Source organism: Ochlerotatus camptorhynchus, unplaced genomic scaffold, assembly GCF_037179485.1.
Source record: "Ochlerotatus camptorhynchus isolate MF236.1 unplaced genomic scaffold, CSIRO-AGI_Acam_v1.1 ptg000586l, whole genome shotgun sequence".
Classification (NCBI taxonomy): Eukaryota; Metazoa; Arthropoda; class Insecta; order Diptera; family Culicidae; genus Ochlerotatus; species Ochlerotatus camptorhynchus.
Window position 1 is genome coordinate 7785 of NW_027041066.1, and position 23045 is coordinate 30829.

General features: G+C 39.3%; 2 protein-coding genes across 3 annotated transcripts; one reads left to right on the forward strand and one right to left on the reverse strand.

Annotated features, from left to right (window-relative positions):
* Positions 1-6633: 6633 nt before the first annotated feature.
* LOC135713827 (importin-11-like) lies at positions 6634-8785 on the reverse strand. The gene is made up of 6 exons (XM_065237062.1): positions 8631-8785; positions 8133-8392; positions 7797-8070; positions 7189-7735; positions 6948-7126; positions 6634-6882 (listed from the first exon to the last, which is right to left on the reverse strand). The coding sequence occupies exons 2-6, from the start codon at positions 8360-8362 to the stop codon at positions 6649-6651; spliced, it is 1464 nt and encodes a 487-aa protein (XP_065093134.1). The 5' UTR covers positions 8363-8392; positions 8631-8785; the 3' UTR covers positions 6634-6648.
* A 6375-nt stretch (positions 8786-15160) lies between these two features.
* On the forward strand, positions 15161-19861 carry LOC135713819 (recQ-like DNA helicase Blm). 2 transcript variants are annotated; one of them, XM_065237053.1, is made up of 5 exons: positions 15161-15380; positions 15448-15559; positions 15622-17964; positions 18028-18577; positions 18636-19861. In XM_065237053.1, exons 1-5 carry the CDS (start codon positions 15271-15273, stop codon positions 19808-19810), a joined length of 4290 nt encoding a protein of 1429 aa, XP_065093125.1. In that variant the 5' UTR covers positions 15161-15270; the 3' UTR covers positions 19811-19861. The 2 variants fall into 2 exon arrangements, with proteins under 2 accessions (XP_065093125.1, XP_065093126.1); XM_065237054.1 differs by having other exon boundaries at positions 15451-15559.
* The last annotated feature ends 3184 nt before the right edge of the window (positions 19862-23045 follow it).

The window sequence follows — 23045 nt, forward strand, 5'->3', positions numbered from 1 at the left end:
TAACTGTAAAGCGGTACAGCGGGCGGAAATCACCGTCGGGGAGCACACCATAGCCTCGAAGCGTGTGTTAAAATACCTGGGAGTGATGATCGATGACCGGCTAAACTTCAACAGCCACGTCGAATATGCCTGTGAGAAGGCTTCGAAGGCCATCAACGCGATAGCTAGAATCATGCCGAACAACGCTGGTCCCAGCAGTAGCAAGAGGCGTCTTCTGGCCAGCGTGTCATCATCGATACTGAGATATGGAGGTCCAGCCTGGGTTCCAGCGCTGGAAACGAAGCAGAACCAAAGGAAACTGAGCAGTACGTTCCGGCTCATGGCCATGCGAGTCGTGAGTGCGTACAGAACCATCTCGTCGGAAGCAGTATGCGTTATCGCCGGTATGATCCCTATCGGCATCACCCTGGCGGAGGACAGTGAGTGCTACAGGCAGAGAGAAGCCGGAAGAGTACGGAAAGTTGTGAGAGTGGAGTCATTGGCTAAGTGGCAACAGGAGTGGAACACGACGGAGAACGGTAGATGGACACATAGACTAATACCGATTCTTTCGACCTGGGTGAACAGAAAACACGGAGAAGTCAATTTCCACCTAACGCAGTTCCTGTCTGGCCACGGCTGCTTCAGGAAATACCTGCATCGGTTCGGACACGCAGCGTCACCCCTCTGTCCGGAGTGTGGCAACGTCGATGAAACGCCGGAGCATGTGGTCTTTGACTGTCCAAGGTTCGAGGCAGTGCGAACGGAGATGCCCGTCCTTAACGTGGAGAATGTCGTTGATGAAATGTGTCGAGAGGAGGACTCTTGGAATGCCGTCAGCAGGGCAGTCACACAGATTATGTCAAAGCTGCAGCGTAAATGGAGAGAAGAGCAGCGATCTAGCAACGCCAGCTAGCGCTGAGAGTACGACAAGTGCATGAGCACAGCCACCCCCCGAAGTAGTCGCTTCACAGTGGTCCCGGGGGGATCCAGGCAGAGGAGAGAGTAAGAAATGGGTTTTAGTGGAGCTGCACTAGGCAACTAGTGGATACCACACCGTGCCACCTTCACTACAGGCCAGGCTTTCCTAAACCTTACTATAAAAAAAAAAAAAAAAAAAAAAAAAAAAAAAAAAAAAAAAAAAAAAAAAAAATCCAGAGGGCCAGTCACTTCGAATGTATGGGAATGGTTGGAAACCATTTGGAAATGCATGAAAATTTTCAGTTTTTATTCATTATCGTCTTGATGCACAAAAATTGCACGAGTACATTACTATGGTACCACTGAAGAGGGCGACATCTCTCGGATCTTCAGTATAGCTACTACTCAAATCATATAATTAATTGGGGAATGCTCCTACGCTTCGAGCTTGAAAACCTCCTTAACGGGCGGCTGGCCCAGAAGTTGGAAACCTAGGTTTACTACGCCGGATCGTGTGCACCTGCTTGAGCCTCTGAGCAGACAAAATGGCGACTTTCCGTCGAATTAACAGGATAATACAAAGCTGACAGATAGTCCAGTCCAGATCCTGTCCTTGGATTTTATCCAAAATCTTCTACGGAGTAAAAATGGGCATATCCACTTGTTAGTCCCGATGGATTTCTTTTATAAGTGGACAATACTCATCAGCTTATATTTTCCGTATCGGAACGAATATTGTCCACTTAGAAATAAGGTCCATGAGGACAAACAAGTGAATATTCCTACTGTTCATGCTGAAACAATTATTCAGCGTGATAATCAGCTGTTTAAACGTCATCTGAAATAAGCAGGGGTGTTCCAAAGTCGTGCTTAGACATTCTGGGACACCTTAATATATATATATATATATATATATATAAATATATATATATATATATATAAATATATATATATATATATATATATATCGATTAGAAAACCGACTTTTGACATATATACCAATCGAATCAGCTCGACGAGATCGAAAAATTCCTGTTTGTATGTGTGACTAAAATTTCTGAGATCGTAATCTCAGTAACCACTGCACCACTTCTTCCTGACTTTGACGCTCATACTGCTCTCAACTTAAAATTCTTGAAGCACTTCCACAGTTATTAATTGAGAGCTTTAGCTGTTCGAGCAAGAACTTTCCCGGCCACCGAAGGATTTACTTCGCTGAAATCAGCAGTCCAGTTTACACGAACCGAATTACTGACCGGGGGTTTGGGTCACCATAAGCCCTTTTGAGTCCAGGAAGCACCACAATGGATCATTGAAGATGCTGAGGTTTTGACAGCACCGTACTGTGGCTACCACAGTATTTTACATGGATCGTCCGTATACAGTAGCGCCAAATGCAAGCTGTGGCGGGTTCAAAACTCAGCCATCTAAAATGATCCATTCTTCATGTGTAGGTCACTTTTCACTTAGGTCCGACTGAGATGATCTACGAAATAAGACTAAGTCTCTTCGTAAAAAGGCGCTTGAAGAATATCGTATTCGCACTAATCTGATTATTACTACAAACGACAATGTCCCTTTATAGAGGGGACTGCTTCAATTCGTTTGTAATTGACTTCTATTGTATTTACAGTATTTACATATTGAGAGGGGTTTGCATTGATGTTTATATTTTGTGTAGGTATATTGTGTAACAAGCATAATAATACTCTGCCCACGAAAGTCGAGAAAATGTCCAACCCGTCCAACCAGAAAGATGTCATCGAACCGACCGGGAATAGAACCCACCGCCTCCGGTTAGGTGATACCGTGCCTATACCGGCTAGGCTATCTGAGGCCCCGTATCACTGCACCAACAACTGGTTCCGCAGATATGGTCAAAACGTGTGCCGCTGAATACGAGCCTTAAGACTAGAACCAACCTGAAACGTGCCAAACCCATCATTCGTAACCTCAACTCACATGAGCATTCGAAAATAAAATCCATGAAAGTCAAAACAAGTGCCCAGGTATTGGCCACATCTGGAGATCTTCCGACCTAAGTGACCAAAGTAATATAAAAAAAATGTAAAATCATAGTCTCAGTAACCACTGTACCGAATTCAAATACAAAATCAATGCACAGGACCACATTGGCCGCATCTGAACATGTTCCAGGCACCCCTGGGGGAGTAACCAATATGGCAAAAATTACCGATATCGTAATCCCAGCAACTACAGCACCAAATTGAACACAACAAGCGTCAAATGAAAGTTTTTGCAGTCACATAGAATATTTTTGGAATCGGTCATTCGGGTCCGGAGATATCTTCGAAGCATGTTCTGCTGAATACGGACCTAAAGAATAGAATCAACACCTGTAACAAGCCAAACCTATTTTGCTACACATAAAATCACATGAGAAATCGAAAACAAAATCAATGGCAGTCAAAATGAGTTCCATGGACCGCAGTGTACATGATCCGGGCACCCCATGAGGAGTAGTGCCATATGATGCTGTTAATTTTTTTTAATCGGTCAAGTGCTTCGAGAGATATGGCCGGAACCTATTTCGGTGAACATCAGCTTAACATTCCCAAGTCCGAGGAGTTTAAATGTTTTCTTAGCACGGTATAGAATTTTGTATTGTGGACCTTGGCTATTTAAATTTCGGAGCTCTAGGGTTAGTTCGGGTTCACTAAGCTTTCGGAACCTACGGGAGCCTCGAAGCTAAAAAAATAAGATCAGAGATCACACTCTGAAGGATGTAATGTCTCAAATTCTTGGAGTCGCGGCAATTTCAGAAGACAATTTTCCAGGGCCAAAATCTTGATTATTTTTTTAATATTGAATCGTTCAAATTCCGAAAGTCCGAAAACTTAGTATTTCTATTATTTCAAATCATATTTTTATTCAAAGGCCTCTTCCATATTAATTCCTTCTGGGAAAAATCCCGGACGTGTTTTGATATGATATGATATTTATTCTTAATTCTGAAAAACGATTTTATTGATAAATAAGAGCGGAAATTCGCCTGCCCCTCTGGCTCTGGAGTGCAGTTCTTAGAAAAGTGACTTAGTAAAAACTCGTCGACTTCGCCCCTCTGACATGTCGCCCTTGGCGTAGGCCGTTTTCGCCACCCCTACCTCCCTGCACTTCAATAAAAAGTAAATTGATAGTTGAAAAATTCAATCATAACAATGGTTACAGTTTCTTGATAAGAAAATTCCGCGCTCGCTTAACAACCCTGTATTTTGCAAAAACCGTGTGAAAACTAACGCATAAAAAAACCGTGTAAAAAATAATTTGGGCTCTGAACCATTTGGTGGATTATTTTAACTTTTGATTAAAATTTGACAGATGGAAAGTTATCGATTAACCCTGCTATTCGAGCGTGGTTACTTCTGACAGACAAGAAGTTAAATTTTGACAACCTTGGCTAAGTTCTTCTCGAAAACCGGTCGATCGACAGCACAGGGATTTTCGGACATAGAAAATAACTTTCGAAATGCCACTTTTAACCACGAGTTAAATTTAACTCGGCAAATTGGCGTCTTGCAGTGAAACTTTTCCAAGCTTTCGCCTCCTACATTTCGAAGTGAGAACTACTAGAAGGAGGATAGTTTCCAAATTTTCCAAGTAAAACAGACGATTTTTGGGGCAAATCGGTCCATAAAGAAAAACTAATAATTTCGCGTGGAAACTTTTGCTTGAATCGTGTAAGAAAACGTATTTGAAAACTAATTGTTTTTATTTCGGTATGGATCGGAGAGGTTTTCATGGAACATAATTCATAACAAGTTTGCACCCACAGCGAGAGGTTACCTCCTGCGCAGCTGGATTTTTCGGAAAATGGTGAATATGTGCGATTTCCACTAAGATGAAAGTGGAAATTAAGTTAATTTACTTATGAAAGATTGTATCATGCTGGTGGTAATGGATAATTGGCCAATATTAAATAAATGTTCTTTTTGGCCTTTTCTAAGCAAACATATTGATACTCACAATTTTCGACGGAAAACGCAACAGAACTTGCTTTACTCAACACGCACCATACTATAAAATGGTGCTAGATGGTCTTCAAAGTGATAACAAGATGACAAATCATCATTGTTTTGAGTAATTGAGCAATTTACTTCTGTTTACATCATATTCACAATGCAGCATTGATGGAGCCGCGAAATGAAATGAATGTATCTAATGAAAGTTCAACTGGAAAAGTCAAAGATGCATATCAGTCTGATCGTAAAAACGTTTTCTTCTTCAATTCGAATGTTATATTGGAAGGATTTTACACAGGCTTGATGAAAATTATGATTTAACGCTAATTTTCACGAATTTTATATGCAGTCTGTCAACATTATCATCATCATGCAGTGGCGACATCTGCGTTGAGCTTTTACGGCAATCTTCCAAATGGTTCACAGCCTTAGTGTAAAAGAGTTTCGACATGGTGGCGGTTCTGCCCAGCGTGCTCATTGAAAATGCTCGACTAGTTTACATTTTAATTATCATCTAACTTCAAATTTTGTTGAACGAACCGAATTCTATATGGCTTGCAATGATGTATAGAGCTTTAGAAGGTTTTGTTATTAGCTACAACTTTTGCCCATAACTCAAATCTGTATTATGCATCACGAATTAGAGCGGGCAGAACTTTTTACTGTTTTTAAGTGAATGTAAAATACATTTGTAAAAACAAAACCTACAAAAGCTCCATACATTATTTTGCGAAATTCTCTTGATAAAAAAGTTAGGGGCAAATGAATGTAAATGAATGCACGAAATGAATGCAAATGATTTTCCATGCCTGATGGCTTGTATGAAAAAGTCGTTTCGATTGTCTTACATATTTGTGGCCCAGATCATAAGGAAATCAACCAGGACGAAAGGAAGTTGGTTTTCACTCAATAATGAGGATGTTTTGGTTAAGTATGATGTTTGATAAGTACCGTAAGACGGGGTATCTTTGATAATGCTGCGCTTTTTCCAAATTAGAAAAATTGGTTCCATATTGTAGCTTAGGGTATTTCCGTTGATATCGTATATAGTTTTTATACAGTATGTGTAAGATATTTTACAAACATATTAAAAAAACAACTTTCGTGTTTTCGCCTGTTTGAAAAAGCACTCAAACCATCACTTATGAAATGTATTTCTGATAGAGCCATAACAAATTCAATGTTGTATTCTTATTGCTTATGAGGTTTTCTGATTATATACTCATTCAAAGTTTCATATTTTAAGAACTAAATTGTTTGAGTTTCACCCCTTTTTTTCTACATTCATCGAGCATTATCAAAGTAACCCCAAATCAAAATACTGAAGTTCGGTCTTTAATTTCCGTTTACTAACGAGTTTACTCTTGGATCCTCAGTACTTGTTTTAAAAATATAAAATTTGAAAAACATTAATTCCTGTAAAAAATATTTAGAATATACTTTAAAAAACTATCAATGTTACCCCGTTTTACGGTACTATAAAGGTTCACTCCTATCATCACAAAAATGTTTCCGTGACTGGGGGAGCTTACGAGTGGCTATGGCATATATATTTACCTTGCAGGAAGAATCAGAACAACTTCCGACAGAAAAAAAACACTGCACCAGAATAGATTTAATAACTCTAATGAGTTGCGAATTTACTTCAAAGTTACTCGGCTTCGTAGAACTTTTTAAAACATTTTAGCCAAATTAAGCAAATATATTGGAAAGAAAGGGTTAAATCTTTTACTAGGCTTATCTTGTTAGGCTTATTAGTGTCTAGTTGTTAAACTATGTAAAGGAATTTATTACAATAGTTTGGATCACTCACCTCGTCGAACAGGTTGAACACGGCCAGTCCTGTAGCATTGTAGATTGAATCTTTTATCAGCAGATCGCTGATATCGGATGCTTCCGTCAACGTTATCGATTGGGATTTCAAGATAAACTTCTGAAGCTCTACTATCAACATAGGACTATACTTTTGGAACAGTATCATGTAAAATGCTTCTGTACAAGACTGAAAAACGAAACCAATGGATTGTTAAAAGTATGCTCCAATGATGAAGGCTCAGTTCAGATTACCCTTAAATTGTATTTCCAAGAATCGCCACCCTCGTCCGAAACATAACTTTCCGGATCACAGTCCCACAGTTCAAATTCATCATACGAAAGTAAAAAATAGTGCATAATAATCTTCTCAAAAATATAGCTCAGTCGTTCGGGTGTAAAGAATTCATTCTTTGCTGCGATGATAATTTGCTCTGTAAAAAAAAACCCCAATGGAAAAACAATCTTAAAGTAATAATAACATCTTCATTCTTACCTTTATCGCTATCCACGTGGATGAGATTATGGGAAAGTATTCCTTTAATCAGGTTTAAGCACTGTATGGCGAAGTTCGGGAATGTGATTACATTGTCCTCGAAGATGAGATTCGTTCCTTCGTGGAAGACATAGTTGAACGAAAACTCAAAGGCCGCTGGAATGAACTCAACAAACGATGCGGGATGTGTATCGAAAAATAAATTCAGGAACTTCATATGTTTGATGATAAACTTCTCGACCTGTTCGGATAGTTTATCGGATAGCTGCTGCTGCTTTTCGATTTGCTTGACCTGTAGTCGACAGTCTAGTAATTCCTTTAGCCGTTGAAAAACGACACGTATAAACATCATGCATTTGGGATGCAGATGAGGTGCAGCAATACCGTAAATTGTCAGTTTCTTTAAAATCCGCAAGGATATTATGGCTTTCTCCAAATTTGTAGCACATAAATCCAAAGAAGCATGTTCCTGAATGCTGGTGAAGAATAGCTGCGTGAATGCATCCCACAAGTTGAGAATAAATTCGAACAGCTTGTTTGTTAGATCCTATAAATACAATACACTAGATAAAATTACATAAATAAGTTGATATTTAAAAGATGAGTACCTCAAAATGAATTCGGTCGCGCTGGAATCTTTTGGAAGCGAGAACTTTCACGACATGCAACAGGACCAGCAGGCCACGCTGTTGCACCAGCAAATCGTTGCTTTGGACTACCTCCACTAGCGTTGGCACCAGTTCCATCCATTCATGGGGACAATCAAAGCGAGCTATGTTCCCTATCAGTACCGCGATTTGAACCGCAATTTGCTGCACTGGTTCGTTAAATCTCATCAGTAACATCTTTTTAATTTCAGCTTTCTCCTCCAACGGGATCGCACTGCAAATTAATGCACAGAATTAGCTTCAACCCGTACCGTCTATATTCACATCTATATTTACTTAGGTGCATTTTTCCTCCAATATTTAAGGACTCCATTCTTAAAATAGAGCGAAGCCATCCATCGGACGTTGGCGTCAATTGATTGATCGGAGAAAAATTTTACCAGAGTTAAATGGAATCCAGGCTGCACTTCCCATTCTGCCAGTTTCTGTTCGGCCGGTTTCAACATCTGAGCATTCTGACTGCAGGCATACACCAGTGCTTCGTAGACTGCTGATTCGGCCGACATTTTTGTGATGATGTTCCACTGTGTTGTAATCTGAAGAGAAAATAGATTCGTTTTACAGGACCAGATTATATCGATGTTTTCACCTTTTGCGCTCAATTTAAATTGATAAAACTATTAAAACTCATACGCATGAAGTAAAATTTAGCACGTAAATTGTATGATATGAAAACAGACAACACCCTCAGCCAAATAAAATTTATCAGATAAAAAACAACATAGGTTAGGATTAAGTCAATATCTAATTTTAGCACAAATCGAATCTACGTACCTTTCTAATTCAAAATGTATCACTACCTGTTAATCTAAAATCATCATAAATCCGAAGCAACTATCAACTTTGGATTTATTATCTGTAAAATTTCGATTGTTTTCTAACACTTGATCGGCAATATTCATTCACCCAAGCAAAAAATTGCTGAAAATGCGTATTGGAATTGACACGCTTGTGTCAAAATGTTTGATGAAAACAAAATAAAACGTCAAAATAAACGGTGACGGTTGGCGGATCAGCTGAGTTGATATCATTACCCGCATAAACGCGAACCATCACATGACCTTACCGATAATGGTTATAAATTGTTTATAATCCCTGCTAAACTTCAACTGAAATGGTTATGGAACTTTACATGAACGTTTAATGATAAAGTTTTAACCTTAAGTATTATAGTTTTTTGGAAGTGGACCTTACAAATAATGGGTTGTTAAGAACCATTACCATTCAAAATTCTTGTTTTCTCCATACATTTTCGGAAAGAGAACTATATTAGAACGTTTTTACTTATGGTTTGAGAACATTAATGGTTACACGCAGAAAAATTTATCGTTGAAACAAAAATATTTCAGGTAAATTTAAACGTAAACTCAGTTTGTTCTGGCCACAAAAATAAACAAGGTTTATTTCAAACGTATTCCATGTTTGAAGTCATGTGATATTAATGTTTAAAACAAAAATAATGTTACGTTTATTTTAAAAATATTCGTGTTGAAAATAAACGTGAATATTTTTGTTTGGTTTGACAAGTATGTGAACAAAAATAAATATGTTTATTTTAAACATGCTTCTTATGTTTGAAAGAAACATACTTAATTTTAAATTATATTAGCAGGATAAAGCAAAAAAATTGATTGCAAAGAGATGAAAAAACGATCCGCAGACAAGGCATCTAAACTCCTGCTCTTTTTCGGGTGCGATTAAGGGTAAGCTGTGGATGTTGGGTCCTGGTCCGAGATGCGGGGACCCGTCGGGGTGAGTGTCCGGAAGTTTCAGTTCAGTAAAACCAGTGAAACTTTGTGATATCAGCGTCGTTTTGTCGTTTCTAACGCTGGTCCTCATGCCGGCCTCTTTCTACGTTTGGTGTTCAAGGACCCCCTCCTTGAACACCAAACGTAGAAAGAGGCCGGCATGAGGTCCCCCCCGGCTGGAGGATCCGGAATAGATTCAAAATCTATTTCGGATTTTCGTTTTTCTTTCGACGTCAGTTGTGGAGGAGGATGATACAGGATCGGCATCAGAAACGACAGAGTGACGTCGATACCGCTGGGGTTCCTCCGGTTTTATCGAGCCGGAACTTTGTTAAGACACTTACCTAGGTGGGTTTCCGAATCCATGACTTCGGTTTTGTTGCGGGCCGTTTTCAGTTGATTGGGGCATTTTTTTTTCCGAATGTAAACAAGAAGGAAAAAAAGGCAGGGCACGCTAAAAATCGTTTACCCAAATTCTATATTGTTGAAATAAACATGCTTTTGACTTTAATTCAAACATATATATTTTTGATGCAAACGTGTTTTTAATTTATTTTGAATTATTCATATGTTTATAGAATGAACATTTATATTTTTGATTTAAATGAACAAAATTTGGTTCCGTGTATGGTTATGGTAGTCAGTAAGGTCCATTAATGGTTTTGTATTATCGCTCAACTTTACGTGAAATATATCGTGAATTGGTAATCAGTAATTTACAGGCAACCAATTCGATATATTGATCGATGTTACAAAACCATTCATGGACCTTACTGGTTACCATAACCATTACCATTAATGTTCTCAAACCATAAGTTAAAAGGTTTTAGTATAGTTTTCTTTCCGAAAATGTATGGAGAAAACAAGAATTTTGAATGGTAATGGTTCTTAACAACCCATTATTTGTAAGGTCCACTTCCAAAAAACTATAATACTTAAGGTTAAAACTTTATCATTAAACGTTCATGTAAAGTTCCATAACCATTTCAGTGTAAGTTTAGCAGGGATTATAAACAATTTATAACCATTATCGGTAAGGTCAATTTATGGTTCGCGCTTATGCGGGTAGGTCGTATGAATAAAAGCGTTTACTTTACTTTTCCCGTAAGAATAGCACGGGAAAGTTAGAGTCGGTGTATAATGAGTCACGCCAAGAGAAAAACAGTTGAACTCGCATCACGGTTTTCGAAAGATTCCCATTCTTTTCACTTGGCAACAGAGAACTTCTACAACAACTTCAAATGACTTTTAGCGAGAGAACAAATATTGCGGCTGTAGTAAATCATGATATCAGTGATTTTGTCAAATTATCTTAACAAAAATAGTAGAAATTCTCATTACTAATCATTACCGAGCGTATCCCATGGCAATTTAACGCTCACTGCGTATTTATGCTCATTTCTTCGATTATATTTTATATTTTATTGCAATATCTTTCGTGGACCTTTCATAGCATCGTAATGTTTATTTACTTTGCACGATAGGTAGCCGTTTTGACAGTTCAATAGGTAGACATGGCTTCACCATAGAGGTAACTCTAAGACTAGAAGGTCCCGAAGAAAATCATTATTATTTTTGGCTCACTCAGTACCAGAACAACGGTCCCAAGCAGTCCCAAGCTATTTCACTCACCCCTGCATGTTCTGCATGAATCCACACACCCCTGATGTTATCTGTCAAACTTTCATAGCGAATCAAAACAAACATAGTGTAGTAATAGAATTTCGACTAGAATAGGGTACGTTAATCGTTTGCTTGGGACCAATAGGCTACTAAAGTGGTGAGCCAATTTAAAATCGTTAGTTTCGTATTGATTGTTGGCTTCACTCTTGGCGTGACTCATTATACACCGACTCTAGGGAAAGTATAGTAAACTCTTTTTATTCATACGGCCCAATGACATGTTCACGGTAACCGCAAAATACCCAATAATGACTACAAAGTAAGCATTTTCGAGGGAAACTGAGACTACCCATTAAATGAGTAAAATTTTACCCATTTATGAGTAATTACAACTACAAAAACAAGTAGTAAGTATTCATTTTTGAGTAACAAATACTCATAAATGGGTAATATTTTTACTCATTTAATGGGTAGTCCCAGTCTCCCTCGAAAATGCTTACTTTGTAGTCATTATTGGGTATTTTGCGGTTACCGTGTTGAGCAATCAGTTAAGTTGTGTGATGGCGGTAAGCTCCAACTCGGATTAACTTTTAATACCGTCCCTGATCTGAAAAATGTTTGCTCAGAGTTATATTGATTAACTCTGATGTCGACATCAAACCAGCCGGACATCCTTGATCGGGATTTAATCCGAGGATAATACCGGTTGGAGCTTACCACCATGAGTGAAACCACTGTATCACAGAAATTCAAAACAACCCAAAATTAAGTTCTTTTCACTCATCGCCCATGTTCCGTACGATAAGCCAAATTTGGGTAAACCGGCTCAAAGTAGTTTGCATTTAAGGACGGCACAAAAAATTACCCATCGCTAAGTTATTTTCAATTTTTTCTACCCAAAATTTAGTTCAATTAACTCAAATTTGGGTATATCGCATTTTATTACTCAATTTTGGCTTCTCGTACGGAACTAGACGGTTGAGTCGAATCTTTCGTTCTATTTTTGACAACAATAGCGAGAGAAAATGAAACGGGCAGAGGTCAAATAACTCAAATTTGAGTTAAAAAAACCCAAGCGGTGGGTAGTTTTGTTTTTCTGTGTACGATACAAGTGTCGTCACTAATTGCGTTTACGTAACCGTACCGTAACCGTACCAATGAGTAAATAAGGCACATTTACCAACCTTTACCATAGAGATTGCTGAAGTGTGATTGTGTCAGTGATTTGTTTCATCGGAAAATTTTCCGCTATGATTTTTTTTTTCCCGATGAAAACATTTTGCGTATACGTATACGTAACGTAGTGTGCGTACGATAAACGTCAGCAACCTCTATAACACCCCGACCAACCGTTCGTGAAACTTCTTCAAAGTTCTTTATACAGAGATAAAGATTTATGTCGGCAATTCTTTACTTTAAATTTTCTATGATTTTGATGTACACATTTAAAATTTTTTATTGATCGATACCTAGATCGATACTTACATTTAAGATTATTTCTTCATCGGTCATATGATATAGTAATCTATAAAGGTGCCATACTAAATTTCTTTTAATTTCGATTTGTCACATGGACTTTAGTATTCTTTACAAATATTCATCAATAAATATTTAAATACTGATTTCATCGTAGCTTTGAACTTTGACAAAGAACAACAAAGATTGCCATCGATGCACATTTATAATCTCCTTGTTATCAATTTGCATCGCTGGTTAAAGAGAGTTCGAGACACGCCAGGTGACAGATGGCAATTTTTATGTTATTTATCGACATATTCGGCATTTCATCGGAAGAAGCAATCTGCCGGTAAATGAACGAGAAGACCGATGGCCGCGACGCAGCAAATGTTTACCATTGTAGTTCTTCAAGTTTACGTCTATATATTTAATAACCCGTGATAGCATGCGTGGTGGGATTCTCAGCATTTGGAACCCAATGAGGAAAATTGTTATCTTTTTGACCTCTATTACACCACGGAACCGAATTTTCTTCATTTATATCAAAAATATAAATGTTTATTTTATAAACACATGAATAATTCAAAATAAATTTAAAAAATGTTTGCAACAAAAATATAAATGTTTGAATTAAACTCGGAATTAAAGTCAAATACATGTTTATTTCAACAATATAGAATTTGGGTAAACGATTTTTAGCGTGCCCTGGCTTTTTTTCCTTCTTTCGGAAAAAATTGCCCCAGCTTTGCCAATCAACTGGAATCGGCCCGTAGCAAAACCGAAGTCATGGATCCGGAAACCCACCTAGGTAAGGGTCTTAAAAAAGTTCCAGCTCGATAAAACCGGAGGAACCCTACAGTATCGACGTCACTCTGTCGTTTGTGATGCCGATCCCTGTATCATCCTCCTCCACAACTGACGTCAGAAGAAAAACGAAAATCCGAAATGGATTTTGAATCTATTCCACATCCAGCCCCCCCCCCCCTTCTCCAACACCGAACGTAGAAAGAGGCCGGTATGAGGACCAGCGTTAGAAACGACAAAACTACGCTAATATCACAAAGTTTCACTGGTTTTACTAAACTGGAACCTCCGGACACTCACCCCGACAGGTCCCCGCATCTCGGACCAGAACCCCAACATCCACATAAACCTGCTACCTAGCTGTCCTAATAAAAATGTTATGGTTAATTAGCTTAACGACGTGTTCGGGGTATCATCCAAACCATTTGTGGAATAGTTCAATGATTTGGGTTATCGTTCGTTTATGGTATTTTTTTATTAGGGTGTGCAATGAATGAACATAATAAAATGTTGTTACAATGATTTTTATCGTATTTTTCATTTATTTATTGTTAACATGATTCGATCATGAACAATAATGAACAACTCTATTGGCAAATCAAAGTTGGCACTCGTGGAGAATAGAAGAACTATGAAAGTGATGATGGTTTCAAAATTTTGCACGGGGAAGTATACGAGTGCAATCTTAAAATGCTTTTATTTTGAAAATGGAGCATTTTATTTAAATCTGGTTACTGCTACAGTGGTAGAAAAGCGGAAGTCTATGTTTACACCTAAAAATCTGAAAAGAAATTAAGTTTTCTGTATTATATGTCTATTGAGTAGTCCTGAAGTTTTCTACTAACGTAGCACTTACCAGATTTAAATAAAATGCTCCATTCACAAAATAAAAGCATTTTAAGATTGCACTCGTATACTTCCCCGTGGAAAATTTTGAAACCATCATCACTTTCATAGTTCTTCTATTCTCCACGCGTGCCAACTTTGATTTGCCAATAACAGTGAACCACATTATTTAAATGGATTTCTTCGCCAGTTAGTCGTCTGTCACTTCGTTTGTGTCAATAGTGCCGAGATGAGTGAAAAGAACTTATTTTTGGGTACTTTTTCTAACCGTGCAAGGATTTCTAAAAGTGGGTACTTTGTACCCATTTTATAAAGCCAATAATTATTTAAAAATGAGTAAAAAAGAACCCCATGATTTGACGTACAAGCTCCTTACCCATTAATGGGTAAAGACGTATTACGCATTAAAATTAGTTTATCTACTTTACTTCGAAATGGGCACTTTTTCATCCATTAATGGGTACTTTCCAGTTACAGTGAAGATAATCGATCAATGTACAGTATAGATTGGTCTTTTTGAAAAAAAGACGCGATAGAATCTCAGGCCGCCGAATAAAATAAGCGTAAACAAATCTTGATAGAGCTGGAATTAGGGCGTAACAACTATTGTAAACAATGACTTCTCTAGATGATTTCTCGAAACTCAAGGCACGCCCACGCAACCAACATAACCAACAGGAAGGGGAAGTCTTCCCCTACTCGATAGTGACGTTTATTTGCGTGAGCGAGGCTTGACTTTCTATAAATCGACAGTGAGCATGCATAAGTCATTGTTTACAAAAGCTCTTACGCCCTGATTCCAGCTCTATCTAGAAATAATGGCAGACTGCGTGTTTTGCCGTGCAAAATGTGTGTTTCGCATATTTGTTAAATTTTGATCTGGATCTACTAATAAAAGTTCAATAAGTATTAGTAAGTGATAACTCTAAGCCACAATGTCTCGAAAACCATTCTCTTTGTCGGCGGCTCTTTCAAAAAATGACCCGAAGAAACAGACAAGCTTGATGGCTTTCATGGCCAAAAAAGAAAAGACGGCTCTAGAAAGGTAACAAGTTATGGATACATATTATGTGTAGGTACTACCAAATTTTGAATTGCAATTTACCTCTAAGTAGCAACTTAACGGAAAGCATCGATGTTAGAGACGGTTTAAATCCCGTTGCCGGACCAGACGAGGAAGCCAAATTGCGTTCACCCAGTATTTTCAAACCTAAGTTCCCGAAGGTAACATTTCATAAGTAACTGAATTGTTTTCGGAAACTTATGTTACATGTCTTTAATTGCAGGCGAAACAATCATCAACCGTTGAACTAATCACATTAAAAACTAAGGTTAAAGCATCACAAAAAATAAAGAATAATTATTCCGACAGAGTGGCTGATAAAGTTGACCAGATGGATGAATACGATCTTCTAGTAACGAAATATTGTACAGAAGCCTCAAAAATTGCGATGAATCTGGAGTTAGATCTAGAGAACGATTCTCGATATCAACAAGCTACGAAAAAATTGGAAGAGAATTTAGCCAAAATAAGTCCTGCAAAGAAAGCTACGGATCAGGACGGTGCGAGTAAAATCGGAAAATTTCAGTACAAGGTACCTAAAGCTGCTTCATTGCTGTCTGGTTTAAGCGAACCGTTGAAAAAGCCAATCAATCTAAACAAAACACCTCTTACCTATGACGACGATCCGTTTGAAACAAAACACGATAAGCCTTCCAGTTCTACCCCGATCGGTTCAACAAGCTTTTCTTTTATACAGAAAAAATCGTCTGAAGCTGCCAAAGGAGAGCAATCTACCTCACAGAGATCACTATTCAAGACAAAACTCCCTTCCCGACTACAAGTGAACAAGATTATTTCTCCTAAGACTGATGCAGCTTCACTATCAGAAAAAAAGATAAACAACCAGAATAACTCCCCGCTTACCAAGGCAGCAGTTGAAAAACCAAACAAGCCAAATATTCATAAACCACCAACAACCCCAGAGAGCATTTCTACATACCTAGATCGTCTGTTCAGTTCCACGAAGAAAAACACGAGTGTAAATTTTGATCCCGCTTTGGACGATTATATGGTTGATATTTTGAACAGTCCTAGTTTTAAATTTAACGGAGGATCGAAGGCGGAACTGAAGAAAAACTCCCAATCGTTGCAAGATACGTACAAGTCACTATTGGAAAAATTCTACAGCATCTGCGATCAACTGCCAACCGAATGTTTCGGTTCTGTACAAGGCTTCCGCATGGACACGTTCAGCAAGCTTAAATCATTAGTTGAGAACGTTAAGGGCAAAATTAGAGTGAACGAGAAAGCGTTGGAAAATTTTAAAACTCACTCTGTAACTGGATCAAGGAAGAGCCGCAGCAAAAGCAATGGCTTTGATGACTATGATGCAATGTGCCCAAGCAGTAGTATAAAAGACACTGTTCTGAATGATGTGAACTTTGTTGAACAAGAGAATGATTTTGTGGACAGTACTCTTCCTGGAGAAACTCCAAAAGAGTCCGCTGCTTCGCAATCCGGTGCATTTGTATTCAAAAAACCTATATTTGGGACAATGCTCAACTCGTCCGATAGCACGGCATTATCGGAAGTGAAGGAAAACGGAAATCGTTCTAGGGAAGATGACGAAGACGATATAGAAAGTATAATGAACAACATTCGGGAAGCAGAACTCATAGACACCGGACGTTCCAATCAGACTAATTTGAGCTCGATAGATTTGGTGACTCCCGAGAGTTCATTTCGCCGACCGGAACCACGTATCACTTTCAGCGCTCAAGAAACATCACTACGTAATACGCAGTTTATCGAAAACGTTGACACCCAGCTGGACGACGATGGCTGGCAGGTCTACGATGCGTCTCAGTTTGAGAATAGTGACGTGATCAGTATTACTGATGCATCGGAGGGTCTCCCGAGTACATCTTCCAATCAGTGCAACCAATCCAAATCTGATGCTTCCCTTTGTCGACTTTTGGACGACGTTGATAGTCAAGTATCGACTGCTTCCAGTTACCAACCGAGAGCTCAGAATTCGTTGGGAAATTTCCACTCTGGGGTACGAAACGATGGATTAAGCGGAGAGTTCGATGGAATGAACCATCCCCATTCAGAACAAATGAAAATCGTGTTTCACGAAACGTTTGGTCTTCGATCTTACCGTCCTAACCAGCTGCAGGTGATAAATGCTACCCTGTTGGGGCATGATTGCTTCGTGTTGATGCCAACGGGCGGAGGCAAATCTCTTTGTTACCAACTGCCCGCTCTACTCACAGAGGGCGTCACGATAGTGGTCAGTCCGCTAAAATCTTTGATTTTAGATCAAGTAAACAAGCTCAGTTCACTGGATATTCCGGCGGCTCATCTATCTGGGGACGTATCTTACGCAGATCAGCAGAAGATTTACAACGATTTGCAGAGCTCAAGACCGGTGCTTAAATTGCTCTACGTCACTCCGGAGAAGATTTCCTCTTCAGGGCGATTTCAAAACGTTCTGACTGGCCTGTTTAGAATGAAGCAAATGGCGAGATTTGTTATAGACGAAGCCCATTGTGTTTCTGCCTGGGGTCATGATTTCCGTCCAGACTATAAAAAGTTGTCGGTACTGAGAGAGCAGTTTCCATCGGTAAGTTAGCGGTATCGCATCGCATAGTAAATTGGATTTGACCTCAATAAATATGTATCGTAGGTTCCCATCATGGCACTAACGGCCACGGCTAATCCTCGAGTTAGAATTGATGTTTTGAAACAGCTAAGGTTGACCCGTAATACAAAATGGTTCCTCTGTAGTTTCAATCGACCAAATCTGAAATATATCATCCGACCGAAGCAGGGCGCCGCAACCAAAGCGGAAATCATCGAACTGATCAAGAAAAAGTTCCCACGTGCATCCGGTATTGTCTATTGCTTGTCGAAGAAGGATTGCGATCAACTTGCATCCGAGATGCAGAGGGCTGGTATCGCAGCCAAAAGCTATCATGCCGGCCTATCGGATTTGCAGAGAGAATCAAACCAGAAGGATTGGATCACAGATAAAACCAAGGTAGTATGCGCAACCATTGCCTTCGGTATGGGTATAGACAAGCCAGATGTACGCTACGTTATTCATCATTCGATGCCTAAGAGTATCGAAGGCTACTACCAGGAGGCCGGAAGAGCTGGTCGAGATGGTGAACCATCTAGTTGCATCTTGTTCTACAACTATTCGGACATGTTACGTTATAGAAAAATGATGGACCGTAAGAGTGTAGAACGTGCTTCAATGAATTAGATATTAATGTTTTTTTTTTCTAACAGATGGCAAATCGATCCCTTTCGAGGCGAAACAGGTTCATTTGCACAATCTCTTCCGGATGGTCAACTATTGCGAAAATGTAACGGACTGTCGACGAGCCCTGCAACTAGATTACTTTGCGGAACATTTCACTCGAGAGCAATGTCTGGAAAATCGTGCCACTGCTTGTGACAACTGTCTAATGCAGGGAGAATACAAAACCGTCGATGTAACGGATGACTGCATTGCTATAGTGAAGAGTGTGCGCGATTTGTGCGCCTGTGCAAGTCGTTTTACACTTTTGCATCTTGCAGAAGTGTTCAAAGGAAGTGAGCAGAAGAAGGTTATCGACAACAACCACCATCGGACGCCATATCATGGTCGTCTGAAGTCATGGGATCGAAGCGACATTCAACGGCTAATGCACAAGCTGGTCATTGAGGACTACCTTAAAGAAGATTTAATTTTTTCCAACGATATTCCTCAAGCGTACATCAAAATTGGATCCAAAATAGAGAAGCTCATGAACCGTGAAGTGCGGATAAACTTCTCTACGAAAGAGAAAACAACGACCAAGAAGATACAACAAATTGCTGTCGGCAATGAGGCAAAACTCGACAGCCAAAGCAAAACGCAGCTTAAGGAACTGCAGGAGCGTTGCTACAATGATCTACTGGACATTTGCCGAGCGCTTGCAGCTCAAAAGAATGTTACCCTTGCTTCCGTTATGAACATGCAAGCCCTGAAAGCTATGGCGGAGCGACTACCGGAGACGCAAGCCGAAATGTTGGCATTGCCACATGTTACGAAGGCCAACTTCGAAAAGTACGGTCAACAATTGCTAGAGATCACTCAGAACTATGCCGCAGAAAAATTGTGTCTTATGCTAGATGTTGAAGATGATTCCAGTGATAGTGAGAATAGTGATACTACAGACTGGGGACGATTGGCGCGGGAGGCTTCAGTAAGTAATTCTGCTGGAGCTAGTGGCTCGAAACGAAGACGAAGCTGGGGTTCCGGTGGCCGTGGCGCGAAACGTTTTCGGAAAGGCCGAACAAAATCGAAAGCACGAGCAAAAACCACCAGCACTCGTGGTAGAGGGGCAAGCTCCAGCAAAACTGCTGCAAAATCAGCCACACGCGGTGCACGATCTGGAAGTTCGGGATTCGGATTACTACCGCTTCCGGGAAATCGGTAGCCGTTTAATTTTATCCAGGTAATAGCCGTTGATGTTGAAGTATGCTGTTATTGTTTCATGAGTATCGTAAAAAAGTTCTTTTATATCAATCATCCGTGTTAAGAATTATTCCCGAAATCCATTGCCATACACGGAGATGAAAAACTACCCAAAATTAAGTACTTTTCCCACAATTTTGGGGTTCAGCCCAGTAACCCAAATTTGAGTAAATCGCATATAGTAGTTTCATTTAACACCAGCAACAAAATTACCTACTCTTAAGTATATTCTACCCAAAATTAAGTTTAATTCACGTCCCTCCCCTTGGCTAGTTTTTGCACCTTGCTGTTGGTGGGCTGGCTTAATTTCGTGCTTTTAAGTGGATGTTGGAGAAGGTAGGTTTATGGTCGGCGTTGCTGGCTCATGCCGAGATTGAATGGCGCCATGGGCAGGCAATGGGGATTACTAAGCTTCCCCTCTCTGATGAACCACTACATGAGAAAACCAAAGATCTAGTCCAGCAATGATAGTATCACACTTGTTACTCCTTTCTTTGAAAGCCGCGTTGTAGTACCACAAACGAAGTGACGAAACTGGCTGAAGACGACTAACTGGCGAAGAAATCCATTAAAATAATGTGGTTCACTGTAATAGAATTTTCTTGGAAGCTTGTGCCATCATCCACCAGATGGGTTAATTTTTTTGTTTTGATTTGAACAAAGTTGATTTTGTGTACAGTGATTCTTTGACAGTGTGCAAAGAGTGTATCATTTTGTCATTTTTTTATGCATCTCAGTAGAGTGAAAGAGATAGAACAAAAACATTCTAATACATTTGGTGAAAATGCTAGTACAATCCAGTAGAAGTGTTGCCATGTGGTACAATCTAGTAGTAGTGGTGTTGCCATGTGGTACACTGAAAAATTGAAATAGCAGGTTAGTCACCAAAGTTTTCGAGCCGCTCCGAGACTGTCGGAATTAACGCGCCTACGTCTACGGAGCTTACGCAGAAATGATTCGCAATTCGGTAGAGCTTGTCAAACGCTTTTGAGCTTTTGTAGTATAGAATTTGTTCAGTACGGTCGCGATTTCTTGAAATGATTGATATGTTCTTTAAATTAACTAATTTGATACAAAGCTCAGTAGTAAATTGGAATTCTTTAAATCTTGATTTAAAAATCGAGATGAAAGTGTGTGGGTTCGAAAAAAATATCGCTGTGCTCCGAAAACGAAGCTCTTTCAGATGATGTATAAAAAACGATACATTTTTCAAAATTAAGGAACCCAATTGAGTGTAACCTACACATAAACCGAGCACTGGTCGACATTCCGGCGAAAATGCTAAGCCAACCCGACACCAACCTGACTTCTACCAAACCCTCAACCTGATGTTGACCCGACAACAAACGACATTTGGTCGACATCGTTTCTTCCATACTCCACTGTCATTCATTTCTTCCATACTCCAGTGTCATTCATTTTTGTACTAGCAATTACTCATAAATGTGTAAAATTATAGTCATTTTTTGGGTAGTCCCGTTTTCTTTCAAAAATGCGTACTTTATAGTCATAAAAGAGTTTTTTGCTATTACCATAGAGGTAAATCTAAGACCAGAAGGTCCCGAAGAAACGTGCTCAACTTTTTGGCTCAGCTCTGGTACTATCTTCGGTCCAAGCTAATCGATGCACCCCCCGAAACATAGGCAAATCCACGAGCCCCCCTCATTTTATCTGTCAAACGTTCATAGCGAATCAAAACAAACATAGTGTAGTACTAGAATTTCGACTGGAATGGGATACGTTAATCGATTTGCTTGGGACCAATAGGCTAGTCAAGTAGTGAGCCAACCGATTGCTATTACCGTGTATATCAAATGATAGTGAGTGACTCAATTGACAGTGACAATGAGCTTCAAATGAGAAAGGGGCTATTCAAATTATGGTCATGTGAGAATTCGTTTTCACAGAATTGATTGAATGGTTGTATCGGTTCATCTGCAATCGAATGAAATGAAAATTAACAGCACTGCAGTGTGGAAACTCATCAAACATTTGGACATTTATTTGTCACCATCTACAGGTTCAGTATTAATCCAATTATAATCATCGCTGTTTACACCGCAGGCCGACACTCTGTGTTTTCACTGAAGGTGAACTTGAGAGCACTCTCGAGTACACCTTGATATGAATCTTAATAGCATAATACTCGCAAGTTGTTCATCGAACACGCATTCAACGGCCAATTTAAACGTTTCGTAGTTGGTAGTACCACCACCTGTGGCGCGCATAGTAAATTCCACAAACGAAGTGACAGACGGAGCGGCTCGAAAACTTTGGTGACTAACCTGCTATTACAATTTTTCAGTGTACCACATGGCAACACCACTACTACTGGATTGTACCATAGAGGTAACTCTAAGACCACTGGGTCCCGATGAAAATCATTATTATTTTTGGCTCACTCAGTACCAGAACAACGGTCCCAAGCAGTCCCAAGCTATTTCACTCACCCCTGCATGTTCTGCATGAATCCACACACCCCTGATGTTATCTGTCAAACTTTCATAGCGAATCAAAACAAACATAGTGTAGTAATAGAATTTCAACTAGAATAGGGTACGTTAATCGTTTGCTTGGGACCAATAGGCTACTAAAGTGGTGAGCCAATTTAAAATCGTTAGTTTCGTATTGATTGTTGATTGTACCACATGGCAACACTACTACTGGATTGTACTAGCATTTTCACCAAATGTATTAGAATGTTTTTGTTCTATCTCTTTCACTCTACTGAGATGCATAAAAAAATGACAAAATGATACACTCTTTGCACACTGTCAAAGAATCATTGTACACAAAATCAACTTTGTTCAAATCAAAACAAAAAAACTAACCCATCTGGTGGATGATGGCACAAGCTTCCAAGAAAATTCTATTACAGTGAACCACATTATTTTAATGGATTTCTTCGCCAGTTAGTCGTCTGTCACTTCGTTTGTGGTAGAAGTCAGGTTGGTGTCGGGTAGGTTTATATTTTTCGCCGGAATGTCTGATCTGATGAAAATTTTGCAATGGGCAGCACAAACATGATAGCAACCGCACGAGCTTCGGCATCACACTGGTAGCAGCAGTCTCACGACATACGAACTAAATTTCAAAGACAGCAGCAACGAATCGGCAGGACTGCTTGTTGTATGCACGAGGAAAGTTACGAATGACCATCCGAGGCTGTCATAGCCGAACGAACAAAATACATGAAT